Raw genomic sequence first — 23,567 nt, forward strand, 5'->3', positions numbered from 1 at the left:
CTTTTTTGTGACATACTAATACATTTTTGACATGATGTAACTTTTTATGAAATACTATAGCATGCCTTTTACTAAATATACTATCATTCTTTGACACTCATGACTTTTTAATGGTACCGACTTATTGATTTGACTGTATTTTTACATTTGTATTAACTATACTATTGGATGATTTACATCAGTGTACTATGACTTGTTATGATATATTAAATTATTTACAAACCGTTGACATTTCATGACATACTGTACTGACAAACTACAAACGTCCACTTTGACTCAAGGATTGAACGATTCTGATTTGGTGGACCAAGATCATGGTAATTATGACCATTTCACACAAATGTCTAATAAGATAAACGATGAAGGGACTTTGGATGTAAACTACATGACTGTTTGGTGGAGGCAAACAACCAAGAGGCAGTTATTCTAGTTCTCTCCTGCAGGTCACGTTGAAGCTTAAGACTGCAGTTCTTTAAATGGTCACTTGAGGCTGGCTCCAAAAGCAAGTCAGTCCCCATAGAGCCCGCAGAGAGGTGGGTGATGTCTCAGGTTGCTGGCCGCTAGCTTTCTGCTCTGCTGTGTCACCCGGGGCCCGACTCCGCTCCACCAGCGCTCCACCTCTTTGCCCATTTTTAGAGTTCGGCTGTGTCGTCACTCCAATGTGCTGCCAAATGTAGAATTATCCTCAGATTTATATCCCGTGCAGTTGAATGTACAACTTGTTATCAAAAAAGACGTCATTTTTAGAGATCATCCAAATTCTGTTCCCTCAGTTTTGAAAATCAAACCGTCTCGAACACAGAATGGTACAATCACCGATAGCAATCTTTACTGAGAATCATTTTCACTGTACAAGCAGATATAAATATGCAACCATAAAACTTTGAGCAGTTAGTGTTCAGTAACTAAATGACTAATGTGCCAAAGATGCATTCAAGAATTTCAAAGAGAAAAGGCTTTACCTACTAAATTATCTTTTAAAAAGAGAACACAAATGAACAGGAGGAAGAAAAACCATAGAAATCCATGTATCTGCCTGATTATATAGTACAAAAACAGCCCAGGCTGCAGTAACACTTGGCCGGAGGACACATAGTGGATGTGTTGTACTTCTTTTTTCCCACTGATTGAGGCCAAATTTTCAATTTCCAAAAATAAATGAACATTTTCTACAAGCCGGCCGATTGTACACAGAGAGGTATGGCAAGTCCAGCATAAGATCAAAAATGGTCCAATGAGTTGGCAATCGAGCAGTTGCTTCTCAGTGATGACGCGTCTTCATCTCCGGTAGTTCAGGAGCAGGACTGACATTTGTACTGTGGAACCTCTGGTGCCGTCTGTGCCTCCCGGTGGATCGTCATTGCACCTTGCTCACATGGGTGCCCATCGACTACGGATCATCTTCTGGCTTCAAGATCGCTCCAGAGGATCGGACTGGACGGGCTTTCCAAGGAGCCGTATTTACAGACTTCTCGTAATCCATGGTAGTGCATTTCAGTGTTGACACTTCATACAATTAGCAACATTTAACACGTCTTTTTAACACGTTGAGGATTTTCTTTGCATTTCCAAAACACAACAATGTAGATACTAACTTGTCCATCACTCGAGCGGTACAGCTCTTTTAAACCCTCACTTGTGCCACCAGCATTGGGCGTGTGTGTGCCCAGTCCAGACGTTACTGCAGCCTTCACTTGTAAGTCCCAGACTTGAAAGGCGTTGGCGTTAGGAATTGGAAGGGCTTGGCCAAGGCTTCAGGCGGGTTGGAGGTGGGGAGGAGTGCAATCGGGGAGGTCCAAAGGAAAGTGGGATTCAGGGAAAGGTCACTCATACCGAAGGGTCAGAGGTCAGCAGTATGTACAGAAAGGGTGGGAGCCTTTACTGCCGGCTCTTCAGGGATTCCACCAGCCTACAGGGACAGAGAGCAAATAGAATTCAGCCTAAACACAAAGATAACATGTTGTGCAAAATCAACCAATACTGAAGAGCATGCGTAGTGTGATGAGCTTCTTGACGAGCTCTCCACGTTGTCTTTTGCTTTAACATGGCTGGTGTGCTCACCGTTGACTGAGAAATATGATAAATACAAATGTGTTTCTGGATGAATACAAACATAACTCATTTCTCTCACCACAGCAGACATCTAATGGGATGTTGACTTCTTCCTACTTCACACCTATTTAATGTTACTTTACTCCCGTTTCTATCACTTCTCTATATAGTAAGTATGGTGAAACCTACCATTCCATTGCCAGATCAAGACCTGTGCCCTTTGTGGCCGAGGTCTTGAAGATCTGCCATTTCCTGTCTTTGAGGGCGGGAAGGCCCAACGAGTTGGCCACCTCAGCGGGCGTCATGGCCTGGTCCATATCCTGTTTATTTGCAAATACCACCAGGATGGCTTTCTTCAGCTCTTCCTCCTGGAGAAAACACAAGGTCACAAAAGTATGTAGAGAGAGACAGAGATTTGTCATGTGGCCGCTAAAAGTATCTGTAATGGAAGCAAAACACAGGTTAACCACCCTGAAGTACTTATACAAATTGAACTACCACTCATTTTATAACCGACTTTATCTGGTTTTAGTTTTGCTCTCTGAAATTTCCAGAAAACATCAAAAACAAAGCGTCCCAGATGTACAAAATTTGAATTGTTAATTTTGAATATTGGCATTTGGATTCGACAAATGCAGTTTAAGCAGCAAGATGGTTTTGACCCGAGCAACCTAAACAAAATGTAATTATATTTTTTGACTATTGTAAAATTGAATTTTGTTAACCTACAAAAATCAACAAAACTAAAAGTTATGACACGTTATAAATTCTGTGGTAATCGATTTCCACATTAAGTACTCATATTTCCTGTTTCTTATAAGAGTCAAACTATTTTATTTGCTCACAGTTTAAGCTTAAATACACCAATTTATAAGCACATCTAACAAATACTTAAACAATATCCTGTTACGGTCTAGTTTTGGACAAATGGATAATGTGACCTCATGGTGGCAGTAGAGGAGAAGTGAGGGTATTCTCACAAGGACTAGAATTGATCCTTTGCGGACATTCGATGTCATGGAAATGTACCTAATAATTGTTGAATAGTTCCCATCTGGACAAAGTGTTACACATCCCATCAGCTCTGCCGTTAGCATGACGGGTGGAGCTTGTAATGAAATCTCCTCACATCTGACATGGTTCAATGTGTTCACGTTATAGTTGAGAATAAGCCCACTCACCTCCAACATGGCCACCAACTCAGACTTTGAGATGCCCATCCTGTCGCGGTCGCTGCTGTCCACGACGTAGATGACTGCATCGGTGTTCGAGTAATAACATCGCCAGTAAGGCCTGTGAGGGAGAGAGAGAGGAGACGAGAAGGTCCATCAAAGAGTGAGTGAGCGAGATGCAAGAATGAAGACGGGTTAAAATATTGTGTTTATAGAAGCTATAAAGAAGCTATCTCAAAGATGCTGAGAGCTATGTCCGTGGTCGACATACATAGACGTCCACACAATCACTCCCTGGAGCTCCACAGCAGAACCAACACCTGCCACTTACAACCTACCTGATACTCGTCTGTCCGCCCAGATCCCAGACCTGGAACTTCAGATTTTTGTATGTGACCGTCTCAACATTGAAGCCGATTGCTGTGCGGAGAGAAATCCAAATGGACACAATCAGAGCAGAGAATATGAGCCCGATTAATACCACCATCTTGTCTGGAGTACTGTGACTACGGGTACATCCCAAGTCTCTTAATTGCATCCCCGTTTCCCTCACTTGCGTTTTAGTCCCTCCCACCAGGGATGCATGGAGAGACGCAAGGAAACCATGCGAGGAGAGAGGAAACGAGGACATGAGACGTCCTTTCCTCTAAAGCGTCACGTGAAGCGACGTCTGTTTCTGATGACGGCGGCCGCTGATCACAGCTTGATCAGCTGTCAGTCGACTTTAACAGCTGGAGAGACTTTTGAGAAGTTTGTCTGTTCACATGATCACTGTACTTAATAATAGTAACTATTAATACTAATAAAGACACAGTAATCATCACTGTAGAGGTGTGTTCTCTCTGTAGCCTGTTACCTCTTTAACAAACTGTGTCCTGTTTATAGGAGCAGGATCGATTTCTACCGACGGAATGCGATTAATTTATTTATGAATTATTTGCGTCTGTACGTTTTGAAATTGTGACGTCATTATTAATTAACCCAGAATATGATTATGGTTTCTCTTGAACACTGGCATTAATTTATTAGGCTCCATGTTTCAGGTTAAACTTAAATGATAAAACTCATCAAACCCGACACTCAGGAATGATCAGCCTCACGTGACTGAATGAAATGATGATGAATGATGTAAAAAGCTCTCTCTGACTTTAATTGTATCCATGACAAAAGTTTTTGAGGGAAATATCAGTCCGATCGGCTGCAGCGTCCAATCACATAACTGATGAACAATGAGGGGGCGTGTCGGCCGTTAAAACACTTCCTGGAAGACTGTTCTCGTGCGTCCTCGCTCATGGCTCCTCGGAGATCCCTCCTCGCTCCTCAGATCAGAAATAAGAGCTTTGGGACGGCCGTCAATATGGCGGCACAGAACAACTTCCGGTTCAAGTGAGGAGCGAGGAAATGACCATTAAGAGACTTATCCAAATGTCCTCCCAAACAGTGCTGCACATACTCTATCAGATGTAATCAATTCAATTAAATCCTGTGAAGCTTGATTTCTTTATTAGCTTCTCTCCAGTCAAAGAGAAGAATGTTGACCAGACCGGTTGCCTGTGTTTACAAACCGAGTGTTAAGCCGGTATGAATCTAAGGATGTTGTGTAAGGAGAACACCGTGTAAGTATGGAAATAAAGAAATAGAATCAAACCAGTACATACTGGGGATTGTGGTGACCACTTCTCCAACCTGCAGCCGGTACAGAATGGTTGTTTTTCCTGCTCCGTCCAAACCCAGGATCAGGATCCTCATCTCCCTGGTGCCAAACAGGCCCGAGAAGAGACTAGAGAAGAAACCACCTACAGAATGGTCCAACAGAAGAAGAAATTAATGCTGAGAAAAGTAGCTCTTGAATAGCAGATGGATAGAAAATGTACAAATAAAAACAGCAAACTTTGCTTGCTTCACATTCATCACAGATTAAATACTTTGGATACGTTTGGTGTAATGCATCACGTTGGGCTCTATTTACCAATGGTGGGCATTAGTCAACCTTTTTGACTTTGCAATAACTTAATAACTCAAATACTAAACATACAATAGTTAAATCACCTGCTAACATAATGGTTACTTTATCTTCTACGAGGATTACAGAAACGGATAAACGTAAGTCCCAAAATATGAGGCTGAATTCAACGTGAATGAATTAGATTGTTTGTATCCTGTTGTCTCACGATTTGCATGACAAGGGCCTGATCACTGTCAGTATTACTCAGGTGGTTAAGCAGGTTAGCTATGGTTAGCTTAGCTACTGACGTTATGGCATGACTGAATTCACTGAAGACTGCAAGTTGACCTGCTTTTCTCTTATGTCTTTGTGGATATTATAAAACAGTTAGCCTGAATAGCTTGGAGACAAAACGTTAAGGAGCTGTCCACACCAAAACACCATAAATACACCAGTAAATAGCTATCTAACGTTAGCTAGCAGGCGACAGTCGCACTGCGCCTTAAACGAAGCAGGCAGATACAAAACAGCGATAAACCGTTGTCTAGTTATTCATACGCATGTAGGTTATAGGTACTCAAAGGTCAAATACATATTTCGTTGACCAATAGTTAAAATACTGACCCATTTCGATAAGACTACGGTCCTTCAATCAGCAGTTCTGTGGCAGGCTGGAGAGGCACCTTCTTCCGTGTGGTTGACGTGTCGCTGAACTATGTCGCCAACTCTCGCCTCGAGTTTGTTTTGTTTCGCAGCATTCGACACATTTAAAAAAAAAGGATGGTTAACTATAAAATTAACAAATAGCAACGAATAGGTTTTAACAATAATAATAATACAGTTAACACATTAACAGTCTTTTAGATTCAAACACTTGAATGTGCTTAATAAAAACATAAATATCTTCATCGAAAGTGCTGCTCGTGAAAGAAAGATTCAGCTCGACGCTGTGGTACAGGGTACGTTCAAGAAGCCAAAACGGTATCCTGTTCCCAAGTGTTCAATAGCTATTCTCTGTTAAAGGGAAGGTGACAGTAACGGGTGAATTGTTTTGAATGCAACGCACATCAGACGAAGGAGTTGCCCTCTCCAAACAGCATCACATTTATGACCACCTCAGACAAGAAAGATTATAAAAGACAGATGTGAACGCTGCTACGCGCAACATTAATTTGATGCAAAATGCAACCGTTCTGAGCAGTAAAGAATAACTTTATAATGCGGAAATTGCTTTAAGCTATAATTATCAGCATATGGACCTGGTGCCCGTTGGCTGAGACATCATTTACAATCTGTGAGGCTGACGAGGCGGGACCGCCGACAGGATGGTGGAGCGGTCGGACCGAGCCCCTCTGCTGGACTGGGAGGAGGTTCCGTCCGCGGAGAAGCCCAGCGGAGCGGCACCGGCGTCGGTACACACCAAGGAGCGACTGGCGAGCCCCTCCAACAGCCGTGCCCCATCAGGATGCTCCGCGCCGGGGCTTGGGTGGAGCAGCGGTCCAGGGGGTCCCACTCACAGCAGGTCTGTATCCAACGCAGACGGCTGCAGCGCCCCACCCGCGACCTCCAGCGACCCGACGGGCGAGGATGAAGCCCTGCATTCCAACAACGAGGATCATCTCTCGGATTCAGGATCGATGGAGCTATCCCTGCAAGACAGGATGGTGAAATGGGAGGAAAAGGACCAGATTGTGTCGGTCTTTGTGGTTGCGTTCAATACCAGATCAGGTGGGACATCAACTACACCAACATGGAATTATCATTACTACATTAAACTGCCGACAAAATGAAGGGAAGGGATCACGTTCATAGCCAGGAAGAGATAAAAACAGATGAAGCCTGACTCGTCTAATGCAAGCAATATTGTGTCTGACGCCCAAAATGAAGAGCGCGTGTTTTTACCAAGTCTGCAGAACCTTCTCCTACAGGTGTGGCCTTTGCTGACCCGGCAAACACGTTTAGAGACATTATTAACATTATTAAAAGCCACCTCTCGCCTAACAAGACAAGTCAGGATGAGTTATGTGATGGAAATCAATCACCCGGCTGTTTCTGCAGAGCAGCTCTATACATTTTTAATGAGGGGTACGTTGAAGACAGGCTGAGCCCCTGTGAAAAAGCAGCCGATCAGGTTACTTCGTAGAGGGCTCATCAATTTAAGAATCCTAAAATGAGACGGTTCAACATGACAGGGGGAACGTGGCTTGCTTGCGACAGAGGAGATTCCCTGCAGGGTGGAGCTGCAGGTGCTGTATGATTATGCAGCACGTCAGATTGACACGAGACCAGGAGAAAAGAGTGGAATTATAACAGATTATGACAATACTTTTAAAATATTCGCTTAGTGGAAGGGTCACTAATAGCAGTACTCCTCCACCACCATGTGACACAGTCTAATTGGAGCTTTGACAAATAGGAAAAATACGGTATATATTTACAGAAAATACAGTAGGAAGATCTATAATATCAAATATATTGATATATTAATAGAGTTGGCTGTGGTGCGTCATTATATGTGTACCTGTTGAGAAAAACATCAGTATATTATTTAATTATACAAGATGAAACAGTGTGTAACAAATTGCACAGAGCCATGGTTCAGTGCTCACACCAAAACATCTAGTTTGTGCACTCTAAAAGGCCACTCTTATGTTAAAATATACCCGCTTCCACATCACAACAACATGTGAATGTTGTGTCAGAGTGTTGGCAAGATGAAAAGCTCCACTTCTGCTTTACCTGAAGAGGCGCAATGCACCCAAAAACACTTCAGGTGTAGTTTATGTGCCTATAGGGTTAGAAAAACAACTTGCACCAGGTAAGTATACTTACCTGGTGCAAGTTGTTTTTTTTAAGGGTGTTATTGTGGCAGAAAAGGGTGTCTGGCAGATTTCATATTCAAATATATTAAAATATAGCAGAGAAGTGACAGGAAATGGGGGAAGAAACGAAGGTTAAACATGCAACAATGTCATTAAGACACGCCGACGGTTCCTTTTTTTTAAGTGAACAAATGAAACCTAAATATTTCCTCGTTAATTTCTGAGTCTACTGAGTGAACCAGAGCAAGTAGAGGATTAGGATTCATTTTAATACTTCACCTATAATAATGTGGCATAAGGCTGAAGGAGTGAATCATAATTTGAGAATTTCTTACAGAATTTAGTCAAGCATCAAGGAGCCACATGATACATCACAAAGCATTCTGACTTTGTGCTTCAAATGGGATGTAAAATATATCGTGACAGAATAATGTGGTGTCTCTAGGGGCCTTTTACTACTGGTCTGTCCGTACAGGAAATAGCTTTGATAGGCACTTTGCACTGCACGGTACTTAAAGCTAAATACTTTAAGTCAATAACTGCTGTCAAAGTGGTACTAGAGCATATTTTCATGTGTTCAGCTGCAGGTGGATGATACAGACCTGTAGGCCCAATCTGAAGAATGGAACTCACGCTATCGGCAAAAAGATTCCACTGACTGTTAAGTGTAGCTAATGATTACATTGGAAACCACCTCCTATCAGACCGTATTTGCTCAGCTGCCCCTCGAGCGTCAGTCGGTCTGTGTCACTGTGGTGTCATGAGCATGAAATGAAATGGTGATCGTATATTTACCGTCTGGTGCTTCATCTAATCTCTCTGTTGTGTGGGTGTGACAGGAAACATGCTGGAGTGGTGTCTGCCCAAAGACATGGACCTGGAAGGAGTGGAGTTCAAGGCCATCGCCAGCGGCTCCCACCGGGTCACCACAGACTTCATGTAAGCGCGATCAGGAGAGGAAGTTGTTCACCTTCTTATTACATCCTGTAGGACATTACCAAGGGGAGGAAGCTCATTTTCTGTATTAGGATGCGGCCCCATGTCTTCCTCCTGGCAGGACAGAGCGACACAAAGTGTTGCCTGGCAAAAAAAAAAAAAAGAAGAAGAAGTCCAGCCATCTGGCAGAGCCTTTGCTTTTCATGACTCATGGCTTCGCCTGTCTCCCTCTCTCCCCTCCGTCCATCCACAGCTACTTCCGGAAGGGCTCCTACTTTGGCCTCGCCTGCTTTGCCAACATGGCGGTGGAGAGCGCGGTGGAGAGGGGGGCGAGGATGAAGTCGGTGGGGATCCTGTCTCCTTCCTACACCCTGCTCTACCGCTACATGAGCTTTCTGGAGCACCAGGTTAGGTAAGAGGAGCGATCTGCTGGGCAGGAGCCGTTGCGTTCACTGAACTAAAGACTTCAGAAAAACGTCAGTGTCACAAAATAGTGAAAAATGCAAACAGTCACAAAGTGACAACTTAAAATAGCTCGGTTCATCCAACCGGCGCTTCAAATCCCAAAGATACATTTAGTAGCAGTTCTGGAGTTTTATCACCGAACACAATCTTTCTCAGGAGATTGTGGAATTAGATGCTTTCCATGTTTTCAGCACACTTTTAAGGACTTCCCCTGTTGGCTTAGAAGTTGAGATTTAAATTTTAAGTGTCTATTAGTTCATAGAACAGAAGCAAAAAACCTAATTTTAAGAAGCTGGATCATGTATTTTTTATTAGATTTTTTGCTTAAGGACTTAAAATGATTAATTGATTAACAAAGTCTATTACAAGTTATTATTTTTTTTGCCTCTAAGAGTTTGTCCCAAGACACTACTACCACTACTATTACTATTATTAGTAGTAAAAGGTTTCAAGTATGGCAATATGAGTCCACAGGTAAGTTCGCATATGGCCACTAGGGGCCGCTCGTGGGCCTTTATGACCCTCCTCAGCCTAGTTCCTCTTCTTCTCTCTTTTCCCTCATCTCAAATAGAAAACTCTCACACTTTCCGTGACTCCCGTTTTCTCTCCCTCAACAGCGCTACACTTCCATTATCCTGAAAAAAAACTCCCCATTAATAATGTTGCTGCTGTGTACAGGGCCGTGAACTTCGGTGTTTCATCCCTAGATTTGTCACACCGATGTCACACTCTGTCTTTGAGCACAGCTCTCTCTATATTCTGTCCCCCTCTCTCTCTCTCTCTCTCCCCTCTCCCGTTCCCACACTGCCAGACTCGCCTGGCCTCCAGTCATGCTGCGGTCACGCTCCTTACTCATCATTACCCACATAGCTCGCTCCAGATACCCCATCTGCTGACTGCCTTGGCAGTTATATAAAGGGCCCAGTGTTGGTCATGAGGTGGTTAAGATATTTAAGAATGTGTGGATACGCTCCCCCTTTCTTTTCTCTATCCCTCCTTCCCTCTATTTCTGACCTGTTATGTGTCCTCTCTTGGCACTTGCAGCTAACAGAACTCATCAGCTTTGCAGGGACATGCTAAGGATGCTAATAAGGATAGTAATGATAAGATGGAGATGTGTCTTGGCATAGAATAATTGCAGCCTTAAATATATATATATATATACATACATATATGTGTATATAACCGGTTGTACAGTAGCTGACACATTAAAGAAAACTGCTTGCATGCAGACTGAAAGCTTGTTTGCATTACTTTTGATAAGCAATTATCAAGCAAACATGTCAAACATTTGCTGGTTCTGGTTTCTCAAATGTGAGGATTTGCTGCTTTTCTCTATTTTATGTTAATGTAAATTGAATATCTTTGAGTTTTAGACTGCTTGCCAGACAAAAAATGGCAAACTTAAAGATTTTAAGATTAAAACCTCATGCGTGAAATCAAGCAATGAGCTGAATAGAATCATTTATAATTTGATAATGTATTGTATCATAACAGACTGCTGCAGGAATTATCTTTTATATATTTTATATGACTTCTTTTTTTAGGTGAGGAAATAGATGGATGTGGGTATCAGGTTGTACGGTTTTGTTTTTATGATTTTGTTGCTTTGTGATATGATGGGAAAACTATAAATACAATATTATTAAAAAGTGATTTAATCCCAGATGAATAGAATAGTGAGAGTCAGTCACGATCAGATAATATTCTACTTTAAGAGAGGTTGAGTCTACAATCAAGACCAGGTTCAGGTGCCAAGAAACCCACATACTCTATGAGTCTAAATAATCAAACTGCTGAACAGGTAAAAATACATTCATACACATCTGAATGTAACTGAAACTGTATTGTGATTGTAGGTTTTCCTAAAAGTAAAAAGCGAATTTGTGAAAATATTTAATGATTCACTGAATGTCGTCTTCTTTTTTTCATCCCCCGCCACAGGCTCCAGCTTCAGGCCCCAGGCCACTACTCTCCCCTGGAGGCCTTCTATGAGGACAAGAGAGCACTTATGCCCCCCAGTGGTGATGGTGCTGTCACTTCATGTCCAGCCAATGCCTGGGGAGCAGCTATCAACCACTGCATGCACCCTGAGATGAAGGTAGAAAGGACATTCACACTTCTACAGCTGGTGTTTTTCACACTGTGTGACTCAGTACCCTTGTGCGCCTCTGTGTTTGAATACCCGTGGACCAGATCACCCACCCTGCAGGCTGCATGTCCCAGTTCATCCGCTTCTTTGGGGAGCAGATCATGGTGCTGTGGAAACTGGCTCTCCTCCGCAGACGCATCCTCATCTTCTCCCCTCCACCCGTGGGCGTGGTCTGCTACAGAGGTGAGAATGTATTCATTTCAATAGAAGTGTAAATTAGTATTTTGACATTTTGGGAGTTCATTTTCATGATTTTACTTTTTGAAGAGCTCACACACACACACACACACACACTGCGGAAACTGTCTTATTTTATTGTATTGAGTCTGGGCATTTTACATCAGCGCACATGCAGTTTCTCTCCAGCTGCATCAGTGTTGGACAGCCCACATGTCATGCACTCATTCACATCCTACGTCGCTCTCCATCCCTCCCACACTCGTGCATTCATTTTGCTAATCTCACCCTCCACCCGCTCCTCCCTCTCAGTGTACTGCTGCTGTTGCCTGGCAAACATCTCCATCCCCGGGATCGGCGAGGCTGTGCCCGAGTTCCGCCCCTTCTTCTACGTTAACGTGGCCGACATCAGCGCCCTGGAGAACGAGCTCTCCTACGTGGCGTGTAAGTGGATGCTCGAAGCATGTTCAACATTTGTGAAAAGCCCCACTGAAAAAGGACTAGTTGGTCTAACATACATCTACTGCAGGTACGAATGGCATCTCAAATCTTAGAGGTCCTGTGTGTGTGTTTGTATGCTTAGGTACAACGGAGAAGATCTTTGAGGAGAAGAAGGATCTGTATGATGTGTATGTAGACAATCAGAATGTAAAGACCTACAGGGACGGCCTGAAGCCTCTGCTCCGCCTCAGCAACGCCGACAGGGAGAAATATCGCAAACTCACTGAACAGAGGTAGGGGACACCACCAAAACCAGGACTACCGCTTTTACTTCATTACCAGATTGGGAATTTAAGGCCAGACCTATCGACTAATTTAATCTACTAAAATGCATCAGTGAGCCACACTGTAGCACCTGATGACTTGTTCCCTCATCACGATGAACATGGCCACTGTCACTTATTTTGAGTCAATCACACTATACACCGTCCTGCTGCTGTAAATCCATCAAAATGTGGCATCTGTGGCTGAAAATAGTCCCCAACTAATGCACAGCATTTCATCCTGTTGAGTAACATTTGATAAAAACTACAGTGCACACCTGTTTGTCAATTATTTAAGACTTTGTTTTTTAATGTATACATTTGTGAGCTGCTTGCACAACGTGTACCACAAGCAGGCAATACATATGTTGGTATACATCACAGATTGTGCACAGTCTCTTGCAGGTTTTTAAAGGAACAGCTAGAAATAAAGTGTGTGTGTGTGTGTGTGTGTGTGCAGGCAGATGTTGCTGTACTCCCAGGAGGAGAATGGTGACTGCGTGTCCAGTGAAGAGGATCTCTTTATCCTGTAAGTACAACATTATTCATTTAACCAGCCAGTGGAGTGAAAACTCTGATTAACCACAGTAAGCAGAGCAGATCTCTTTTCATGAGAACGGTCAGCACAGTGGCAGCTTAGAACAATTGAATCAAAGAGGTAATGAGGCTGACAGAATCTCCCGCCCTTTCTCCTCCTCTCACAGTAACTGCAGGGAACAAATCTCACAAAGGGCACACAAGGGGGACAAAACAAAAAGGGGAAAAGTCAGCTTTATAGATGTTTTGTATCAAGTATTGTATTTGTGGAGCTGGGTGAAGAGCCATGTAGATCTACTCACCCTTCTTTCTAAATGATGATTTCTCCAGGTTTTTCCTGGAGCAGAACAACAGGATTTTCCAGACCCTCGGCGAGGTGGCAGGGAGCCCCGATCCCACGCTGACCCAGGAGAGCGTGAGGGCCATGGGTCTGGATCCTCATGGAGACAGGCTCTTCCTGCTCCACCTGCTGGAGATCTATGGCTACGACACCCTGCTGGTGTCGGAGCAGCTGTGCTGCAGTTGAGAGATCATGGACAGCTGGCTTTCCGCCTTTTATCAGTGCTGGTTTTAAAAAGGGGGTTGATTCGCCTCAAGCTAACGTCAAGTGCTGCACTACTGGCTTCTTGGAGTCTTCAGGACCGTTTGGAATTTCTCTGGAAGAACTTTTTTGTTGTTGTATATAGCCCTGTGCTTCTTTTGTTCACCCTCACAACCTGCTGGAAAGAGCAACAATCATCTTCATGTATTATCACCAAGAGTAATGTTGTCAATTCTACTTGGATACATTCTCACGGAGGCTTAGGATGGATTACTTGCCCTCGGCTGATTAAAAGCGATTCTCTGGATCGGATACAGCTGCAGTATTTCAGCACTGAGCCGTGTTTGAATGCCATGGATGGCAGGTCCATGACGATTAATCAACACTAAAGTGGCCTGAACTGTACTCGGACAGAGAGCGAGAGACTTTTTCCAAGATGAAGCCAGTGATTTGTGGATATTCAGCGAACAAAACTTGTACCAAGGACTGAGGTATGAAAGAGAAAAAGAGAGGTAGCCGTTCTGTAAATACTCCTTTATGTATAGTGTGTTTAGCATATGTGTGATATGGGGTCCGCCTCTCTGCCAGTGTTGCTTTCCTTGTATCAAGCGCTGGATTCAAACATCTCATTTTTAAGCTTCTATGTCCGAGGCCTCAAGTAAGGGCCTCCTTACTTGAAATCGAACTCACTACGAGCACGTCCAACCACCCTCGTCTTCAGGAGCCATGTCTGCAAGCACAGCTGTTTCACTGGCACGTGGTGCGACAAATTGAGGAGTTTGTCATTTAATGTAAAGACAAATTACTTTAAAGACCAAATCAGATTTTCTAATGATGTCGAACAGGAAAAGGTGAGACGTCCACGTGGACATAGAGGCTACTTGAAGTGGCTTTATTTGCAGCGGCGCTGTCCGCTGGGCCTGCAGTGGTTACACAAAGAGCCAGTTTAGTCTTGAATGCTTTTCTCAGATGTCCAGTTGTGTTTGCAGCTCTAGCATCAACACAGAGACGGGCCTTCAGTGGGCCAGTTCACAACTTCAGATGATCCTCTCAATTCAGAGACACCGAGTTGGTTATTTAACAGCTCCCATCTGCAGCATAGAGAATCGGTTAAGACGCAACACTAGAACTATTTACGCTCCGTACATTGTGAAGCACAGCAGCATATGCTTTCGGCTTCGTCAGTAGAGAAGTAACATCATGTAGCGCATAAGTGACATAAAAGAAACAAGGTTCTTGGTTATTCGGAAAGGAAGTGAGAACATCAAAGCTGCATTAATCTGATTTTGGATTGTTACAATTTGAATGGCTAGTGAAGTAGCGAAGAATGGCCCCTAATTGAAAAAGAGACATTAGCATTAACATGGAGTCATGTTTTTTGTCTGTGAAAAATAAAAGCTTTAAGCTGCTCGACTTTCTTCACCATTGTCAGTCTGTGGGTATGTATTTTGGACTAACCATCATTACATCACTGCAATGTGAAAATACATGCGCTGGAAAAAAAAAAAAAAAAGACGACAAATTCTATTGAAATAAGTCAATCTGAAAAAGAAACTTTTTTTCTTCCCCATTGAAACATATCGCAGAAGCTAACCCGGTGATTTGGTTACTGCACACAAACGACACAATGTTATTGTGTCGTTTTATATTTTACGCTGATCGTTTATTCTGTTAAATGTGTTATTTAGACTTTCTTTAGCTGTTTATCGTTTTTGAGTGTAAATATTCAATTGCTGTATCTGTGAAGAAATGGGGTCAGTTGAATGTGTTTTATAAGACAAATATGATCCCACAGAGCCTCTGTATCACTGAACTCCTCATGCAATCGTGTGTCCGCTGTGAGAAAAACAACCTCGAGCTATTTCTCACGCCACATGGCATGGCACCTTAGACTACGTTGTACAAAGCTGAAGCAAGCATCCTTGTAGGTGAAGGGATAGTCCGACTCATGTTAAAACACCTTCACTTTATTTACTTTACCGTAAAAAAACATTTCAGAAATAAAGTGCATCGCCACCGTTAAGGGAGTCACAGTTTTCAGTCTGAATATTGTCAATAACAACCTTTACATTCCTGAATTTACTCATTTTATTAAATGTTTATTTCAACGCTACCGTCTTTAACATCAATGGAACTTGGTCTGTTGTTGTGTGTTCGTGTACTTTCCATAAGTGCCTGATCTCAAGCATTCAGGAGTTCTTTTCATTGTTGCCAATGATGAGAAATTCCTCACCAGTACTCACGCTTCCATCACTGAAACTACCAGTAATGCTCCATCTGGAGTCATCGGTGTTGAAGTCGTACTGCCTGCCGGTCACCGCAGCCTTCAGGACGTTCAGCCAGCTTTGTTTGAGGTCCAAGCCATCGCAGGAGAAAGTGTGGGTGGTTTTGGATTGTCTTAAATAGAAACAAGGATGACCCTGGAGCTTCTGCGGGGAATCCTCCACACTATAGCCCAGTAGCGGTATACTGGATAGGGGCTTCACATCCTGGAGATAAGGAGTGGATGAAGGACAGGGACAGAGAAGCAGGCGGTGGATACAAAGGCTTAAGCTGTGCGGGATATTTAACCCTTCATATGTCAGTTAGTTTACACAATTGAATTAGTTTCTGTGTACCAACTACTTGGGGGATTGTTTAGATATTTTGTAGATGATTAGCACCAACATTGATTTTGATGCATTGTTTTCTGCAGGAAACCAGGAACACAGCATGTACTTGCCCTATAGAGCGCACATGAGAACATGGCTCAATCTGGTAAAAATATTTTAAAACTTCAATTTTAAAGTCAGGCCTCTAGATTGAATATAATATAATAGAACGCATGTCTCATGCTGTACTGGTTGTGGGACATTGTGTATTTTTGTGTATAAAATGCAATAGTAACATTGTCACATTATTCTTCATCACAGAGATCCCTACCTGTGGGGCTGTGTACAGGTGGAGGAGCACAGGTTCAGACCGGGTGACAACAGACCACATCTGTTGCCAGGTCTTTGGGTTGTCACCATACAGCAGGAAGCCACACATCACGTAGTCACTGTAGATTGGAATCTCCGACTGAGAGAAAACACAATGCGTATAAAGACTTAGATCCATGTTATGTTGTATTTGATGCTCCTAAAAAGACTGACACACAAGGCTCACCTCCAGTATCCTTCTCTTCTTTCCCTCCACCTTCTCTCCTCTCTGAGCCGACAGGATGGAGTAGCAGACTTTGCACACTTTGTTCAGCTTGTTGCCGTCATACTCTAAAGCCGCTTTGTTGTCTGAACACTTCCCGCACACCACCTAGGGGAGCAGAGAAACCGTCACTGCTATCGTGTCCTTAAAAAAACAACAAAAAAAAAGAGCTTTCGCCTGTATTGTGTGTTCAGTACAAAGCTGCCACTTCACGTCACTCACGCAGCCGCAGGCTCTGCAGTGATGTCGTCTCCTGGTGAGTGGGTTGAAAGGTTCCTTGCATTTCATACACAGGGTCACCTCGTTGTCCCTGATCCAGCGAGGGGCCCGTCGGCCGAGTTCCTCCGTCTGTAAAACACACACACACACACACCAGCTGGATGAGTTTCTGAATATATTATTATTACTACTACTATTATAATATTTCTGAAATATGATCAAACTTACTGATTCTTCTACTATTAGCTCCTTAAAAGCCAATTTGAAGGTTTGATGATTCTTCAGGAAAACATCAATGGCTTCCTGAATTACCTGGAAATAAAACTTGTTACATTTTTTTGAATATTTTTCCTAATTCATGGCATGTTTAATATTTTGCACAAAACACTACATGGAAATACCCCAGTACCTTTATCCACTCATCTCGGTCTTGTTCGGAGCTTGAATAAACAAAAAACAATTACACATTTGATGCACTTTCTGTAATTAACATTTTAAATCACTAAAGATTATGTTCACAGACTACAATATGTTGAGTCATTAAACATGAAATCAAACACATCTACTTTCCAACTAGAACATGTAGATGTGTTGTCTAACACATTGACAGGCAGGCGAGTCTACCGTCAAAGAAAAACCAAAAGCAGCTCAACTGGTATGAACCCGCCCACTTAAACTACGCACACACACACACACACACACACACACACACACACACACACACACACACACACACACACACACACACACACACACACACACACACACACACACCTGGCCTGCAGTTCAAGGGTCCTCTCCTTTCCAGAGACCTGGAAGGTGTGCGAGTGGTCTTCATTGGTGGTCTGCTGCACCTGCATGCCATCCACTCCGATCCTGCAGCGGACAGTAAAACGCTGCCCAACTAGGCTGAACTTAGGAGTGCAGCACAGCAGAAAGTTGTTGAACTGTGGAGGAAAGTTATAAACCGTGATCTACAAGGTTCCTTTTATGAACTGCGATCCAAATTAGAGTCACATTTTATGGCATTCATCTCTTGAGTGACTTAGAAAAAGTGAAGTTTAAAAATAAAACCCTATGATAGAAAGGTAAAGACAGATGTTCGAGGGGTAGATATGAACAGTCAAAAGGTTCTTGGCAGATTATGGATCGTTGTCGGTCCAAAAATGCCCAGAGATGTAGTTTGTCTGTTTCTAACCAGGAACAGGTGCCTCTCCATGGCGGATGTGTTCCTGGCAGCAAGCTTGAGCAGACGTCCTTCCCTGAGGAACTCGTTGGTCGGGTTGATCACCTCCTCCTCTCCAACCATCTCAAAGATCTCCAGCAGCCGCTTCCGGCTCTCCTACAGGGAAAGCAAGAGAAACGCTAAAACACATCCGTCGGCACACAATCAGCAATTTTGTCTGGCATATTGATAAAACTGGATTTCATTTATTTCTGTCAAAATGTCATTACAAGAGCATGCAGTAAAAGCATACAACTTTGATGTCAAAATCATCCAGTAAATATAAATCCTAGCTATACAGCTGTGGCATTCCAAATTATATAATCCAGATTTTTAAAAAACACAACAATAGATGGATCAAAATCACAATATCAGGATCACTTCTGACAATATAATGCGTTGTCTGACCGTGATGATATCGTACATGATGTGGTGTGACATTGTAACGTACAGCCTTGTGGATGGCGCTGTTCGAGTGGGTGGCTGCCATGGAAATGATCTGCAAGGATTCTGCGGGAGGAGACAAAGGGAAGAGGTTCATTCTGCTGATTAAAGACATAACGACCCATCAGAGACAGACTGGACCTTTATGAGGGAAAAGAGGAACCATAAAGAAATCGAACAAGTATTCTCACAGCAAGGATATCGGTAGACTGAACAATTAAACTAGTAATAATGGTACAGCATACGTACTGTGAGCAAGATCATAATCTGAGTTTTCCCTGGGCAGCTTCTTCAGGTAATCCCTGAGGAGCATCTCATAACGTGGAACCCGCTGGACTGGTTCCAACATGTGGTGCTGCAGGGTCAGGCTGCCGCACACCTCCTGACTCTAAACACAGGACCACACGTGCACAACATCCCGTTCAGAGAACCGTACTTTCAGATGCATATAGGAATAAACTTACCCGAGTATGCTTTACCTGTATGTCCAGGATGATATTTCTGAAGACAGAGGAGCGTTCACTCCAGCTCCTCACCAGCTCCATGGCCTGGTCAAAGTTCCTGATGTAGTCGGCATACATCCTCAGGAAGGGTGCGTGTTGAAGCAGAACACTACCCAGGCCTGGGCTCTCACACCTAGATTTGGTGGAAGAAGGTCCAACTAATAAGATGTAACTAATAAGAAATGACTTCGAGGGTAAAGTGTTGAGTTTGTACAGTTTCCCAAATTAAGGAGACAGAAAATAATTTGAGAGATGTAAGCCTTCATATTTAGTGTTTTGGTAGCAAGTCCTGACGTCAACTACGAGCCTCTGCCACAGCTGTACTCTGGACTTGCTTGTTTGTTGCCTTCAGTATGTTCAGTTGGGGTCAGGTGATTGCTTCAACTGGCCAAGAACAGTCTACCATCTTGCCTTAACAAATAGATTCATCCTGCTACCACTGACAGCTGTGGCATGATCAGGAAACTCCTAAACAATGACAGTGTGTACCTTTGAGGAGCTGTTGTCATTTATAATAGTGGACCAAATAATTTCAGTTGTCACATAGCAAGTTGACCTTTAAATAGCTACTTTTACACTATAGTAATGGGCATGACGGGACTTAATCTTGCTGTGTCTATGAAGTGAACACTCACCAGTGGCTGATGCAGTTCTCCAGGTCAGGTAGCAGGAACTGGCTGTGGAAGGAGTAGATGGAGGAAATGTTGGAGAAGATATTTCTTATCACGTCGGGAGGAAACGAGCCGCCGCCTGCCTCCTCCGTTAAGCGTGAGCAGAACACCTGTGGAGGAAGTTAGAGAGTCATGACGGACTCAAATTCATTTTACACTTCACCCTAAAAGGAATGTAAATAAAGACAAGTCTGTTGAGAACGTGGCGATAAAGGAAATCCCTGCCATTTCCTTCATACCAACAAGAACTATGCTAACCTAAAGGAGCATGTTGTATCCAATGATAAAATTAAGTGGCTCTGGTTGATTTCGTGGAAGAAGCCACGAATAGATTATCACACTGACCTGGTCGAGCAGGTGGAGACGAGCCACGTAGGCTCTCTCTGTCTGCAGGAGTTCATTGGCTATCTTGTACAACTTCTGCTCTTGGTTCTCGTCATCTTTTGGCTCGCTTCCTACTCTCTCCTTTCTCATCTCATCATCATTTTGTTCACCGTTAGACTCCTCCTGAATCCTGCCATCTTCTGTCGTTCCAGTAGCCTCGTTCCACAGGCAGGAAGACTTGGAGCCATGTCTTGCTGGTATCTTGTCTTCTTCCATGCTATCATTTATTCCCAGTCCATTCACTGCTGTGCAAACTCCCCCCTGCACTATGCCATTCATTTGTCCCGGGGAATGCCCTTTGCCGTTGCTTGACAGATGGGCTTCACTTTTGGCGTGACTGAGTCTATGGTGAACTGGTGCTATGAGGGCGATGTCTGACCCGGTGCAGCTGGGGGATTGCAGCGGTGCCAGTGGAAAGCGTTCAACGTTTTCAGTGGGAATCCTGCAAAAATAAAAGTCATATTCATAAGTGATTGGATTCTATATAATGCAATCAATGCTACAGGAAGTTATTTAGGTAATCATGGTGCAGAAACCGACCAAATTAAAAATCCAACCTGCTCTCGTCCAAGTAAACAATCAAGTCAGACACGCTCAAAGATTTTCCCGCTCTCTTCTTTTTCCCCTCCATGTTGCTGCTTGGGATTCTGTGCAGTCCAAGCCAGGATTTAGATTTATTGGAGAGGCTGTGGCTCTTGATTCTCCCCTGCAAAGGGCTGGGGGTCTTCAGTAATCCACTGAGAGGGCTGTGGTTCCTTGGGGACAATGTAGCAGGACTGTGCCCTTCTACTCCCAATAGGCTACAGCTCTGAATGCCTACTTTGCCTGGACTTGGAGATCCTAAAAGTGGACTGCTTGTCATGTGTGGAATCCCCTGTGTATGTGCGGCAGAGACTCCATTCAACAAAAAGTTCCATCCTCCACTAATTGGACTAGCGGAGCCTAGACAATTCTGTGCTGGGCTGACACAGGAAACAGAAACTCCATCACCTCTTTTCAGACTCTGGTCTTGCTCTGTGCCGTTCACTTGTTGACTGTGGGCTGGAGCGTGTCCTGCCTTGCTCTGGAGGTGAGCCGATTTAGAAGGCACTACAAAGACATAGACGGCACAGTTGGCTAATTTATGATTGGAGATGCAGGTCCAGTATAGTCCACGAAAACATTCAGGTAAGACATGACGTGATCTCAAAGAATAACGAGGGATTTAATAAATAACTTGAAGTAACAGACTTGCATTTGTTTTTCATCTGATGCATTTAGGATACAGGACTTCAGCCTACCATGTGGTCTTTCGTTGTCTTCCTCTGCACCAGGTTTAGAGTTTGGTTTGGATCCACAGACTCTGTCACAAGCGCTGCCACAGCTGTACGAGCCGCACACCCCACTGCTCACCTCTAAAAGAAATACACAGTCACTATTTTAACCATGCAGATTTCCCCCACACTGCATGACAATGGCTTCCATATACCGTACTTATTTCACACTTTACTGAGGCTCCTACAGGGTGAACTATTTAAAATATAAAAAAGGTCAATTCATTCGGTGCCAACATTTCAAGTGGAAAAAATCAAAATCTCTGCAAAATCGTTGTTTTCCACTTTAGAATCTTGACTACAATTTACTACTTTTCAACTTTAAAGACTTATTTTGCTGAGTCCTTGGAAACTGCATACACCATTTCTGAGTGGATGATTCAGAGGTCTTGTTCCTCCCGAGCCTTCAACTACTAACAAATATCACACATGCACATGGAAAAAGGACCTCACGCTCACCTTGCTGTTGCTAATCTCTTGGTTGTATTGCTCAAGTGTTTCTTCCGCACGCATACAAACTTTCTCTTTCTCTTGCGTTTCATTTATAACAATTAACAAGTTCAATCTTGGACTGAAGACTAAATTTAGTTTAAATTATGAAGTACACAATGTCCCAGGTAAGGATTACTTTTTGTCCAGAATCAAAAAAAAAAGGATTACACTGGTTTTGTATTTGATCCAACACATTTCCTCAAGAAGAAAAACAAGTAGTATGCATGTTTCACTATACTCTTTAAAATCTGTTTGACTGGCATCCTTACTTCACAACAAATAACTACTTTCACATTGTGCATCTCTTTGTTTTCTTACCTGCTGTCTACATCCAAACTCATGCAAGATTATCCATAACTTGTATAACAAAGTAAAGCTTTGCTGTTCACTCCTGGCTTCACTGAAGTGTAACAGATTTGTTGATCATGTGGTGAGGGCAAGAAGCCTACTTTCTCAACACTGTAGTACTTCTGCTTTCTCACTTCTCTCGTTTCCCCTAACCTGAGAGAACACTACAAAGAGACAGATGTATATGGAAGACTATGGGTAACTGCTTTTAAACATATTCAAAAGTCTATAACATTTGAGTTGTTCCTTTTAGAACAACTAAGTTAGAGTGAATAGATACTGTTGAATAAAAATGTTGTGTGCATTAACTAAGTTACCGTGGTAGCCACATTTCCAGGTAGCCAGATGATTGATTCTAATTCTTACAAGAATAGTTCAACAACACGCCTTTTTGTTTTCTGTGTCTAGTATTTGTGCTAAGCTAAGCTAGCCAGCTGGAGCTTTATATTTAACAGGCAAAAGTAACGAATATGGAACTACTCCTTCAATATTTTTTAACTATCTTTGAACTGAATCCAAAAGCACTAATCTATCAATTTCTAGCCTCTCAGTTGTGATTATAAAAAACAAACAAACATGCATACACACCAAGTGAACTCAACTAAAATAGCATATACTGATGTAAGACAGGCACGGTGTTGATGCCCTTGGCCCCCTCTTACACTGCAGTAATCTGGTTCATCTGGCTGGTGTGAACACAGACAATTTCCTGATATATTAGAAAATATACTGATTATATTTTGACCGTGTTACCAAACAATAACCACATATCAATTTATTTATTTTTGCCACAAACTCCACTAAAACCAGCCCATCCATAGTAACTACAGCAATAGCACATTTATTTTTAATTAAATAAAGAAGGTACTTCACCTGTGTGTGAAGAGAGGCAGTCCATCGCAGCACCTTTGACCTTCCGCCTGACCGCCACTCTTCTGAACTCCTCCGTCTTGGCTCTGCAGTTCAGAGTCAAACTATTCCTCTTCTTCAGGTCAAACATTGCTACGAAGACGCTTCAGTTCCACCTTAAGCCCGCTGTTTGTTTCAGAAGACGGCAAATTGTACCGGAAGGAGAGAGGGGGAGCGACGCACCACTGTGTTCAATATTTCACGTGCTTAATCATGCATATTTCTCCAGCTGTTTGAGAAGCCCCGCCTCTAAATTAAATCCCCACGCGCCCTCTGACAAGCCCACCGGAGGCTCTGACCAATCCGCTGGCGC

The 23,567-nt window shown here is 43.0% G+C and overlaps 3 protein-coding genes across 4 annotated transcripts; 1 reads left to right on the plus strand and 2 right to left on the minus strand.

Annotated features, from left to right (window-relative positions):
• Positions 1–1,544: 1,544 nt before the first annotated feature.
• Positions 1,545–6,071, minus strand: arl1 (ADP-ribosylation factor-like 1). Its single transcript, XM_076076181.1, has 6 exons — positions 5,794–6,071; positions 4,883–5,020; positions 3,563–3,644; positions 3,234–3,345; positions 2,242–2,420; positions 1,545–1,909 (listed from the first exon to the last, which is right to left on the minus strand). Exons 1-6 carry the CDS (start codon positions 5,795–5,797, stop codon positions 1,879–1,881), a joined length of 546 nt encoding a protein of 181 aa, XP_075932296.1. The 5' UTR covers positions 5,798–6,071; the 3' UTR covers positions 1,545–1,878.
• A 26-nt stretch (positions 6,072–6,097) lies between these two features.
• Positions 6,098–15,808, plus strand: LOC142931992 (DENN domain-containing protein 11-like). The gene is made up of 9 exons (XM_076076179.1): positions 6,098–6,897; positions 8,831–8,930; positions 9,181–9,339; positions 11,337–11,493; positions 11,589–11,727; positions 12,034–12,165; positions 12,305–12,455; positions 12,946–13,014; positions 13,353–15,808. Exons 1-9 carry the CDS (start codon positions 6,495–6,497, stop codon positions 13,546–13,548), a joined length of 1,506 nt encoding a protein of 501 aa, XP_075932294.1. The 5' UTR covers positions 6,098–6,494; the 3' UTR covers positions 13,549–15,808.
• On the minus strand, positions 15,510–23,442 carry LOC142931991 (FYVE, RhoGEF and PH domain-containing protein 4-like). 2 transcript variants are annotated; one of them, XM_076076177.1, is made up of 16 exons: positions 23,219–23,442; positions 21,473–21,586; positions 20,750–21,281; positions 20,154–20,634; positions 19,773–19,918; positions 19,114–19,270; positions 18,884–19,022; positions 18,615–18,700; positions 18,164–18,307; positions 17,740–17,912; positions 17,375–17,405; positions 17,194–17,289; positions 16,969–17,094; positions 16,711–16,854; positions 16,486–16,623; positions 15,510–16,052 (listed from the first exon to the last, which is right to left on the minus strand). In XM_076076177.1, the coding sequence occupies exons 1-16, from the start codon at positions 23,343–23,345 to the stop codon at positions 15,753–15,755; spliced, it is 2,934 nt and encodes a 977-aa protein (XP_075932292.1). In that variant the 5' UTR covers positions 23,346–23,442; the 3' UTR covers positions 15,510–15,752. The 2 variants fall into 2 exon arrangements, with proteins under 2 accessions (XP_075932292.1, XP_075932293.1); XM_076076178.1 differs by having other exon boundaries at positions 17,194–17,277; positions 18,642–18,700; positions 23,219–23,441.
• Positions 23,443–23,567: the final 125 nt, after the last annotated feature.

This window comes from Anarhichas minor, unplaced genomic scaffold (assembly GCF_050575085.1).
Source record: "Anarhichas minor isolate MPS153535 unplaced genomic scaffold, ASM5057508v1 ptg000055l, whole genome shotgun sequence".
NCBI classification, from domain to species: domain Eukaryota; kingdom Metazoa; phylum Chordata; class Actinopteri; order Perciformes; family Anarhichadidae; genus Anarhichas; species Anarhichas minor.